Raw genomic sequence first — 12,247 nt, 5'->3', positions numbered from 1 at the left:
TGTGGTGTTGTGATTATCTCACATTAATCTGCCTCCCATTGAGCCTTAATTTTTAAATATTACACTTGATGAATTAAGGTTGCTTTTAAAACCTGTGGAATTGTAGCTCTCCAGTACCACGGTGTATGCCACTGTACTAAGTTGTATGTCATCAAAGACAGTGATAAAGCGCAGTTCATCTCTTGATAGTGCTTCTCCTATGGAAATATTCCCCAATACAGTCCCAAACACCTCAATGCTTAATTGAACTTTTACATACTGAACTCCACAGGTTTCTTTCTTCAGCAAAATTAATTACTCATTGTTTTCTGATCCTTTTTTAATTGTGGCAGCTTATTTAAACCATTAGGCTACAAATAGCAGCTAAAAAAAGCTATAAAACACCAGCAGCTATATCACCCTGCTGCTCACAAGTGCAAACCCATTGAAACTCAGCAGGTGTGAGCCTGGCCAGTACCTGCCTGACCATTAGGGACTGCTCACCCTGCGGTCTGTGTGGATATTGCGGTCTGCGGCAATGTGACAGGGACACAATACTGTAAAAAAGCGCTGCCCTTCGGATGAGACATAAAACCGAGGTCCATTCTTGAAATGGGATGTTACCCCTGTGTCCTGGCCAAATTTCCCATTGGCCTTTACCAATCATGGCTTCCTAATAATCCCCATCTCTGAATTGGCTTCATCACTCTGTTCTCCTCCCCACTGATAGTTGGTGTGTGGTGAGAGAACTGGAGCACTATGGCTGCCGTCGCATCATCCAGGTGTGTGCTGCGCATTGGTGGTGGAGGGGAGTCCCCATTACCTGTAAAATGCTTTGGGTGGAGTGTCCAGAAAAGTGCTTTATAAGTGAAAACAATTAATATTATCATAATTCATAATTATTATAATTACTGTATGTTCTCCCTTACCGTGGGTTTCCCCCCAAAATCCAAAGATATACTTCAAGGTTATTGGGTTCTGGGAAAATTGCCAGGATAGGCTCCGGCTCCCTTGCAACTCTGCATTGGATGAAGCGGTAAAGAAAATGGATGAATAATATAGTTATTATTATTTATAACACTATTTACTGTTCATAAACACCGTTTAACTGCCCCTGGGCTAAAATGTTGCTTTTGAACTACAAGGAATCTCAGTTTGGCATATTTTCCAGCATTCTAATTATTAGATTAATTAAAAGTGTGAAACCTGGGTGTTTTTCAGAGTGCGATCCAAACAAGGAACACAGGTGTGGTGATGGCAGGTGTATCACCACTGACTGGGTGTGCGATGGTGACCACGATTGTGCTGACAAGAGTGATGAAGTCAACTGCTGTAAGTCGGTTGTTTTTATCTGCCTTGATTTGCAGGGTAGAATGCAGAGGGGCACCTGGATATAAAGTAGTGGTAGAATTTCCTTTCTGCTAGGGTTCTGGAGATCCCAGAAGGTCCTCATTGACTATCCAGTGATGCCACAGAAAGAAAGGGAAACATTTTACAACCCTCCCAGTTGCATAATCTCTAAAGTAAACACTTCAACACAGTGACCTGCAGTGCTACTTTCTATTTATAATTTAAGTAGATCGATTTTTGTTATAATTATGTACTTTAATTTTGTTATGTCCTTATAATGGAGATTAGAAATGCCTGCCTATCATCCAGAAAAAAATGGAAAATTAGCTGATATTTTTTCTTGAGATCTATAGACTAAATAAGTTGGCATTGTCTACTGTTGATTGAAAATGAGTTAGTTGCCTAGATTCATATTGCTTGGTCTTAAAAACTTTTTGTACCATTGCTGTTGCTGCAAAATTATAAGGAAACGCTCCTGCCTCTAAAAATTCTTAGGTTGTCTTGCTGATATTTTTATTATCCTTTACATTTTTATGGAGTTGTTTATTTATTAGGAATAACATAGCGAATGATCACTTCATAGATACAAGTCTTTTTCATTTTACAATGACTGTGACTTTCCTGGTTTAAATGGAGGCATGTGTAGAATGTTACATTTAAAATGAGACTCGAATTGAATATTTTTTGTTCTACTACAAATGTTGAGGTAAGTAGTCATCCCTTGTCGTGCTTATATTTCTTTTTTTTTTAAAAGACACCATGATAGTTTAAACTGCTGTGGTGAAATAAAAATAGATCCCTGAAAATAGAAAAGACTGCTTGTCATAGGTTTACCAGTGTTATGTAATTCAGTCACGTTAACATGAAAATGTTCTCTTCGTGAACCTTCTGTGACTAAATTATTTGATTCATCAAATATTTATAGAAGTTAACACACATGGCTGCACTGAATAATCTTGGGAGATAATGAATCCTAACATAAGCAAACACATAGAATTCTGTCAGATGGTATATATTTGGCTTACTAGGATAGGATAGGATACAGTTCTCCCAGTCCCTAAATTGAATGAAGCAGTTAGAAAATGAATGGATGGATATATATTTGAACATAAAAATCAGTTGTATATCTATTAATTTTGTATATTTTATCAAGGCTGCCAAAAATGTATTAAAAGAAAAACATGTTTTTTCTGAGTCCCTAAATAAGGGAGCCTTATTTAAAGCAATGGCATTTTGACCTCTCCATTTTCATCAGATGAAGCCCTTTTAAATGCACTTCACCAGCCTTTGTGAGCCCAAAGCATTGTATGATTAATGAAGTAACATGCCATGTTGTATGGTTTATGGACAGAGATAGATTAAGGTTTCTAACCAGTACTTGTGTACAATATTTTTTTTACTTTGGACTCACGCAAGGATGCTGGTATCACACGTGTCTGAATTCTGTCTGAATATACGAAAATAACACATTCTGTAATAATTCATTAACTTCTCTTTACTCTGCATTATGATCTTGTAAGAGTCCTGAGAGTATTAAGTTAGTGTTCAGTAGTAATCAGTGGTCAAACAGTTTACAGAACTTAGGCTGGGTTTCAAAAAACATGAAGTATTATACTAAGTTAACACTGTAAATTGGCTCCTTAAAGAAGAATTGCCCCTAGGTGTGTGTGTGTGTCTGCCCTGCGATGGACTGGTGTCCTGTCCAGGGTGTACTCTGACTTGTACTCATTGTTTTCTGAGATGGGCTCCAGCTCCCCAGCCACCCTAAAATGGAAGAAGAGGTTAGTAAATGGATGGATGGTTAAACAGTGTTTTATATAAAACATTTAATGTTACCGTACATACCCACCCAAGCTCAGCTCATGGTTCTGAATCCTGCAATATTACAGGGGGATGAATGAGGGTGTACCTGCCCACCCACACTCCTGCCACTTGTCTTTTGATACGTCAATGGTGGCATGGTCTCATAGACTGGAGGAGCGGTACATCCCTCAACTACAGCACTACAAGCCTGCAAGTGTCTGAGAGGCCCGAGTGGGGCTTTGTGGCACCAGGAGCTAAACTAATCCCAACCCCTTTTGTCATTGGTGCTGTCAGTTATGCACCAGTGCCTGGTTACTGTGACTTGACCAAGGCTCAGATTGGCTTTTCTTGGATCATACAGCTTAACAGGGACTTAAGCGATTGACTTTACTGGTTGAAGCCAAAGAGGAGGGTTATACTTGTTGCAGATGACACCTCAGGCGAGCTAAGAAGAGAGGGAAGATCGATTAGGAATAAGATCCAAACACAAATCCTGCCCGGGACCTTTGGCATAGGGTAAAAATCAAAACTCCACATCGACACTCTAAAATGGCGGAAGAGACATTCAAGCCGTGATTTTGTGATTTTGTCTGTAGACAGTGTTTTGTTTTCTCTCCCCAGCATGTAAGAGTCAAGGGCTGCTAGAGTGTCGGAATGGGCAGTGCATTCCCAGTGCCTTCCGCTGTGACGGAGACATTGACTGCAAGGATGGGAGCGATGAGGAGAACTGCACCTTGCGGCAGAGTAGGTCCACTGAGGCATTTCGCAGTGCTGGCAGGCTGGTTTATACTTATCAAAAATATGTGGTGTGCTGAGGGAGGAAACCAGAGCACCCGGTGAACACAAAGAGAACATTCAAACTCCACGCATATAGCACCACAGGTCCAGAATTGAACCCAGGGCCCAATTTGTACTTATACTCTTATTATGTTTTAAAGTATATCTTAAACAAAAATAGTTATACTGCATGGTTATATATAATGTATTTAATGGGCACATAATTTATTAACTTAAAGTCATGAAAAGTTTGCCATTTTACCTATTTTTCAACTTGTACAGCAATGGGTTTTATACTTCAATATATAAAATAATTTTATTTTTGAATTCAACAAAATAGAGGAAAGCAAGGTTAAAACCCAAAACGTCAGGTACAGTATACAGTATGTATTGGTTTTATCAAACATTCCCTTATACAGTATAGACAATTCCCTTATATATTGCATAAAATGGAATTAACATGTGACCTAAATTAAAATGTATTTGATTATCATTCATTGCTCTCATTAGCTTAAAAAAAATAAGGAAGGAAATCTTTAAAACTTGCATGACCTAATTTTGTTTCCATTTTCTAAATTATAATCTATGAGTCAGAAGTTATAATTGTGTCAGTCTTCAAATAATTAAATAGTAACTAAAACCCAGATCATGTCTTTTATTGTTAAATGCATTTACTCTTTACCGATGAACAGGTAACATGTTCTACTTATTTCAACAAAATGTGACTCTTTCGAATACGAATGTGAATGTTAAAACAAAATGTACATTCATTGCTCTAGACCTACTGTACTGTATGTAGTAGGCTCTTACTATATGAATATCACAAGATGTGTTTCCAAGATTTTAAGTCGAGCACATTTTCCTTATTTCAGTTCTAGTGACTGCTAAAGATTTTTTGGGAAAAATAGACATAATCTTGCCACAGGCTCATGGGGCTTTTCATTATTCAACATTTTATCAACGTGTCCATCACCATCAACACAGTGTTAAAAACTATTGTCTACTCTCATATTCTTGATAATTTGCTGTCATCCTCTGCTAAGGTTTGACTGACCATTGCAGCACATCAATGTCTATTTATATCATGTGTTACCAATTTCATCTGGCCGAGTTATAATATTGTTGTCCTTGTACTGGCGCCTGTTTAGTCCAAATCATTGATAAGTGTAAGTTCCTCACCATACTGTGACTGTTGTAATATACAGTACTAGATCTTTTTTTTTTGTGATGGAACAAATCTGTGTTGAAAGGGCCAATGTTCTTGTTAGGATATGCAAATGTCATTGGAGAAACCATGGGGTAATTTGACGAGAACTAGAAGAGCATACTTGAAGTTCTACAGCCTGCAGTTAATTCCCAGACTTTTTTCTGCAGTGCTTTCTTTCCTATCACAAGTCTCATCCAAGCATTTAGGCCAACTTTCAGCAAATAGACTAACCCAACCATTAGCCCGGGTACTGTATATATCCTATTTAACATTTATGGGACAAAATTGTGCTTATAGGTGACAGTGGTTCAGTACATGACATAACCAGGGATAAGTATGTTAGGCAGTGTTGAACAGTTCCAACAATTTGAGATGCAACTTTATATAATCACTTTCCTTCCCGTGGTCAATAGTATGCAGTCACAGTGAGTAATAGGGCAGACCTGTAACTACTGTTAAACACATTGGTTTATCCTTGGGCAGAAACATTAGTTGACAAAACACATTACAGTAGCTAAAACAAGTCACATAGCTTACTGACACTGATAAATCATTTACATGACCGTATGGCATAAGAATCTGAGTTTAACATGTCTCATGCGATGCTGTACAGATCACGTCCAAAACCTAGAAGTGTTAATTTATTGAATAAGCATTGCAGTTGTTCTGGAACAAGTGTCTTTACAAATGTTCTCTCCTAAATAAATACAAAAATGAAAAAAAAGAGATTTAAATAAATGTAGTGTAAAATGACATAAGCATCATCTACTGTGTCAGCCTACTATTATTGGCATTTTTCTAGCTAATTTCTAGCTTGTTCCTAATGCTTTCTTCACAGTCTGGAAAAGACTGAGAGACTGTATGAACACTTCTGTCAACAGTTAGGCCTTTAAGTACAAATTCAATGTGGAACATGCCTTATTCCTGTCTTATATAGAAGATAACCAACAGAGCTTCACCCATCCATCACAGTATCTGAAATGTTTTGCACTAGAAGTACGGCATATATTTCTTTTGACTACCTCCCCCATTTATTTCCAAAACCCTAAAGGGCAAATAACTGTCATAACTTGCCTTGTAGATAGTAGGCCTCACATTTGGAAACAGGCTTTTCCACTAGATTCAAGTCCTACCTGGGCTTAATGTCAGCAGGCAGATCAACAGCTCACAGCACACAGTGACCCCTCTCACTGGTTGGGTCCTGCGAGGTTTTGGTGCTGTAAGTGAGCAGAACATCTAAAGTAAACATACTGTATTTCTTTCGTATGAACTCCAGTGCTGTTCTCTCTGTAGATCAGAATGCATGCGAACCTGGACAACCAGGCTGCATATCTACCTCTTGCCTCGATGGTTGCCATGGGAATACTGTTTGTGACAGCCGCAGCAACAGCACAAACTGTAGTAAGTGTGCCACTAAAAAAATGCCAGTTTTTCATCAGCATTTTTAGCCATAACCAAAGACTAAAGAAAAGATCAAGGTGTTTGTGGCCTATCGTAGTAACAGAAGACTTGGGTTATGTCCTGGCAAAGAGAGACAGAATAGATGAAACACCAGAAAAAAAGTGATTTTTAAATAGAAAGAAAATACATAAAGATGCCAAAGAAAGGCTTATCAGATTTCTGTATGAGCCAGTACCTGATCTGTCTATTTCCCCTTGCATTGTTTCAGTTGCTGTGTCATACAACTCATGTTTTGTGTGTGTTGCTCACAAAAATATGTACAATTACATTTACGAATAACTGTTTTTCCTGGCTGATTGCCCCAAAGGTTTTGCATCAATTACCATGTATTCTGAATGAAAAGAGTTTATCACACTTGAAATATTTAAGGTATTAACAAAAGGCTATGCCTAAGTAGTAAAAAAATACATTTTGTTAATGTAACAAAACCCCATTTCAGTTGTTTGTCTTGCTGTCTTCTACACATCCTAGTTTTTAACACACCTATGAGAGTATACATTGCTTGGCTTATGTAAACTGAAGAAAAGAGTTGAATTTACTGACTGTAATCATTTTCCTCTTCCAGACCGCTGTGAGCCCATTACCCTTGAGCTGTGCATGAATCTGCCGTACAATGTCACCAGCTTCCCAAATTTTCTGGGCCATGAAACACAGAAGGAGACATCCATCAGTTGGGAGTCTTCTCTCTTCCCAGCACTCGTCCAGACAAACTGCTACAAATACCTCATGTTTTTCGCCTGCACCATCCTTGTGCCAAAATGTGACCCGGAAACCAATCAGAAGGTGCCACCATGCAGGTGAAACTGTCAGAAAAGCAATACAGTCCAAAGCATGCCAAAACTTTCAGTAGGTGTAGATTAACAGGCCTGATGCCATAATAGAAAAAAAAATCACACGCATATTCAGTTCCGCTCTAAGCAAAAAAAATCTATTTAATTCTCTGATGACTCATGTGACACAATGCAGCAACGTTTGAACACAATACCGCCTTCATCACAGCGTTGTCAGTGTATTGTGTCATTTGAATTGTAAGGGATTTAAATAGAATTTTATTACTTGCATGCAGAAGTTCCTTTTTTCTGACAAACCCAAAGATTTACGCATTACAGTGACTGAACAATGAAATTGAAGTTTGCATCCTGTTTTTGAAAATATCATAATAACGCACTTATCATTTTATGACTATTGTCCACGACCATGAGTAGCCTTTTTTTTCAAATTGTTCTACTTTTTAAAAAAAACATCCTTCCTACACTTAGAACTACCTACTACAAACACGGTATTATAGCAAGCCTGATGCGGTACCTCGGTTCCTTTTTTCTGTTGATCCCCACAGGAAAAAATATTGATAACCAAATACTAAGCAGTCAAGGTTCAACCTTGTATCAACCAAAAAAAGTCAGTCTCCTTTGCAAGGGTGCTCTCCTTTGAGATACTCATTTGTTAAATATTTGCAATTGAGCTTCAATGCGTAAGGGGAACAAACAGAAACTGTATGCATTATTTTTCTTTGTATGTACAGTATAGCATCAATTAAAAATAAATTGGGTTATACAACGTTTCACACCCGAAGAAGGCTCCACAGCCGAAACGTTGTTTCCTTACTTCTTTTTTCAGCATGGAATAAACCTTTACTTGTTCCTTCACAGCCTACACATGCTGACCAAGCTTCCTACTTGAACTAAAATCCTTCAATGCCAAAGAATTAATTGTAAAATGGCTCTATGTGTACAGGATGCTATGTGCTGTTAATCGTAAACTCACTTGTCACAGGTCATTGTGTAAAAATTCCAAAGAACGCTGTGAGTCAGTGCTGGGAATTGTGGGATTGCAGTGGCCAGAGGACACAGACTGTAGCCAGTTTCCAGAAGAAGGCCAGGAGAACGCAACTTGCTTGATGCCTGACCAGGATGTTGAAGGTTAGTCCAGATCTAAACTAAATAAAACTACAGATTACTGCAAATTTCAAAAAGAGAACAGGAGGCACTTTCTTATACAAAGGCTTGTGTGAAACAAGCAATCTGTTGGAAAAAGCAATCTTGTCATGTTACTGAATCTGGATCTGTGGTTTCTCTGAAGAAATATTTTAGATGAGATTCTCAGATTAATTAAGGTAGCTACTTGCAAACAAACTACAGTATACTGTATATCTTACATAGAATCCCTTCATTTGTAACATTTCTTGTGTTCTTTTGGACTTTTAAGAGACAATGAAATATAGTATATTTAGGAAGGATTTACATTCCAGTTGACCACACTGTTTTGATATCAACTCTTTACAAAACAATAATAAAACTCCCTTAGGTTCTTATATTAGCATTCTGAAAATGTGATGACACCTTACAATAGTATGATGTTGTTCTCTCATCAGAAAGCCTTAACTTATTGTTGTGACATAATTTTTTTACTTGTGACGTGCTGTAATGCACTGTACTTATAATGTATCCCAAGGTGTTATCTAGAATTTTATTTCTGAGAAGCATTTGATTTCTCCAGAAAAAAAAGTGTAATAAAACGTTTTTGGTTGCTAAGTAACCTTGTCACTCCCGCCAGTACCGTCTGCTCTCATTTGGACTAACTCGTGCCAGTTTTGTGTAAGCAGTAACATTTCACAAGTTCCCTAGCAAGCTTATTGATACTTGCTCCATAACACTGAAGTGCTAAACAAAATCTGTCAGTAAAGTATGAGATATTTCCTTTGCCAGGGAAGGTTGGAGAGAAACAGAAAACCAAGCACTATATTATGGAATGGTGTTTGCACTGTACAGTATATCTGCTACAGAAAAAGCAACTTGAAAAACTCCACCTAATGAAAACATTACATAAAACAAATAACTAGTAACTAATAACTAGTATCAGGCCTTCGCATCATGTTTTTTGTGCCCTGGTTTGACTGTGTGCATGTTTGTGTCTGTTTGTGCCTTGCAATGGGTGTATCCTGCCTTGTGCCAGTTGCTTGCTGGGTTAGTCTCTGGCTCCCCTGTGATGCTCTATTGGAGAAAAGCAGTTAAAACATGCAAAAGGCAAAGATAAGTTTTAGTCTTTGATTAGTTATCCAGTAGGCAGACACCTCTCTTCTAGTACTGTACATTTAAGAGGTCAATATGCATGCATCTACAGAAAAAAAGTGCTGTTCCTGGCTAATATTACAGTACATGTTTTTAAATGTGCTTTTTCTGCACAACAAGGAGGCTTAAATCTGTTGTGATTTTCTGATTTTTTAAAATTTGATTTCCATCTGCAAATGATGTGTGGAACAGTATGTACTATATTGGGATGAAACTACAAAGTAGAGAAAAAAAGTTCTTACTCAGAAGATAAGCTCAGGATCACACTCCTTTCTAATTTAGTAAAGGCATTTTTCAGCATTTCTGCCATCATTAGAAAAAATAATTCCTCTGGACATTTCTGATACTGCGTCAAATGCATCTTCTATGTGAAACTAGTTAAAAGTATCTTAGGAACAAGAGACAGAAGACATAAAACATTATGCTAGTCTGACTTTATTATAAGCTTTGTTTATAGCAGTTATTTTGTTATAATCTACAATACATACTGTACATTATCAACAACTGTCTTTTATATTACGGGGTGGAAATGTAACATTTTCCTTGCAAGTAGATCCCGAGTTTTTGCAGACAGTAACCACATCTGTACAGGATTTTAAAATATTCAAAGAAAAGCTTTCAGGTTTAACAAACCCCATTTGTTTAATTCATGAACAGAGTGCTCACCAAGTCACTTCAAGTGCAACTCGGGAAGATGCGTCTTAGCCTCGAAGAGGTGTGATGGGCACACAGACTGTGATGACGACAGTGATGAAGAAAATTGTGGTAAGTACTGAACTCCCCTGTTTGAATCAAGACATTGTGAGAGACACTCACATTGTAACAACACAAGCATCTCAGAGGAATGGGCAGACTGCTTTGATGCAAAATGGTGCTTGACAATTGTCATTGTTCAGTATCTCACATGTTTATTAAAAAATGTACAAAGACAGTAACAGTGGATTTGACACCCTGTATTAAGGCATTTGCTTAGCAGAATAAATCTGCTGGGTTTAATGGTGATCAACACATACATTATTTTCTAGATTCATTGTGAGAGTGATATGTTATAGTTGGATCCCAAGGACCTTCTGCTACTAAGAAAACCTCCCAAATACTGTACATGTCTTTTTACTACCTTGTAAACTAAAGGAGTACATATATTCAAACATTTTCAAGCTGCATTATCCAGTACAAAGGGGGAGTCTATCCCAGCAAGCAATGGGCACTGGACAGGGTACACCCTGAACAGGACACCAGTCCATCAGAGGGCAAACACAGACACACAGACCGGGACCAATTTTAACAGATGCCAACTAACCTGCCAGTATGTCTTTGGACTGTGGGAAGAAACAAGAGCACCTGGAGGAAACCTGCACAAAAACTAAAAGAACATATGATCTCTACATACTATAGATAGTGCCCAGGTCAGGAATTAAACCCAGGACACCCACACTGCAAGGCAGCAATGCTAACCACTGCACCATCGTCCCACCCACCAAATTACATATGATAGTAAAAATTCTCTATAAATGTGCAGCACCAGTAACTTGTCCTGGTGCTTGTATATAAGCAATACCAAGGTAATCCAACACAATGGTCTGTAGTTTCATTGTCAGCTGCCTGATACAGTATGATTTTTATTTCTGAGAGCACTATAGGGCTTCCTAAAGGCCACTTAACATTCAGCTCATTAGAAGAGAAAGTGAAAATGAAACAAATATCATCCTGGCCAAGAAGAAACTGTCCTAGGAGGAAGACAGTTGAGTTTCTGAATTGGATTTATTGCCTGAGTAAAGAGATTTACAGTTTACTTGTAATAAATTGCCAGAATGTCTTCTAAAGAAACACAAATCAACTTTAGAGACAAACTTCTTCAGACAGCCATACTCTGAGACACAGACTATGAATTAAATTGACCCAGACTAATAATATTACAAAAGAACGTCTGGTGCTCTTTGAATACTAAATGATTCATTTGCCCCCTGCTTACAAATGTTGATATGCAGGAGAGTGGCTCATTTGCTTGTTTTCTGTAAAAGGCTAGCTCTGGCCAGAGGTCAAAGTCACTAGTCTGCCCTCCAGAAATGCTGTTAACTGAGGTGACATTGAAGAGGAGTGTGTGTTTTAGAGCTCAATGGTTCTATTTATTTTCATAATTCAGTTTGAGGGACTTACACAATTTTTATGGTATAAAATCATTGGGCGACACAACATCTAAATCAAAACTATGTCTAGAGCGTCTGAGAAGTACCCTTCAAGGGCATAAAAGTAGTGTCAAACCTGGAATGTGAATTTCCTTTTGTGTTATGTTGCTGTTCCTACATTCACAATACGGAACATTGTGTGGTGTAATGAAAATCTGTTGTTTTTTTCCAAGAATGATCAATTCTGTATTTTCTATAACCTGATTTAAACACATGATTAAGTACAAATGGAAGGAAAAGAAAAAATTGTGGAACTAGCATTTCATTTTAATGCTACTGTAGCTACTCAAAATGTAAAAAATGATAGTAGCTCCAGGTCTGATCAACCCTAGAAGATGCCAGGGAATATGCCGTGGGCAAGGGTGGTACCTAATCTACCTCATTCCACTGTCACGCAGGATGTTTCATCTTTGATC

The 12,247-nt window shown here is 37.9% G+C and overlaps 1 protein-coding gene across 4 annotated transcripts in view; it reads left to right on the top strand.

The window, feature by feature from the left end:
* The window catches only part of corin (corin, serine peptidase), a 69,770-nt gene that overhangs the window by 39,088 nt on the left and 18,435 nt on the right, over nt 1–12,247 (top strand). For all 4 annotated transcript variants that reach the window (XM_088924040.1, XM_088924202.1, XM_088924118.1 and 1 more), the window contains exons 8-13: nt 1,201–1,311; nt 3,754–3,876; nt 6,410–6,517; nt 7,143–7,374; nt 8,351–8,496; nt 10,303–10,410. In XM_088924040.1, coding sequence (XP_088780166.1) covers nt 1,201–1,311; nt 3,754–3,876; nt 6,410–6,517; nt 7,143–7,374; nt 8,351–8,496; nt 10,303–10,410 — 828 coding nt within the window. The remainder of the gene's footprint in view (nt 1–1,200; nt 1,312–3,753; nt 3,877–6,409; nt 6,518–7,142; nt 7,375–8,350; nt 8,497–10,302; nt 10,411–12,247) is intronic.

The sequence above is a fragment of the Atractosteus spatula genome, chromosome 1 (assembly GCF_055471065.1).
Source record: "Atractosteus spatula isolate fAtrSpa1 chromosome 1, fAtrSpa1.hap1, whole genome shotgun sequence".
Taxonomy (NCBI): Eukaryota; Metazoa; Chordata; class Actinopteri; order Semionotiformes; family Lepisosteidae; genus Atractosteus; species Atractosteus spatula.
This window is presented reverse-complemented; position numbering and strand designations above follow the sequence as displayed.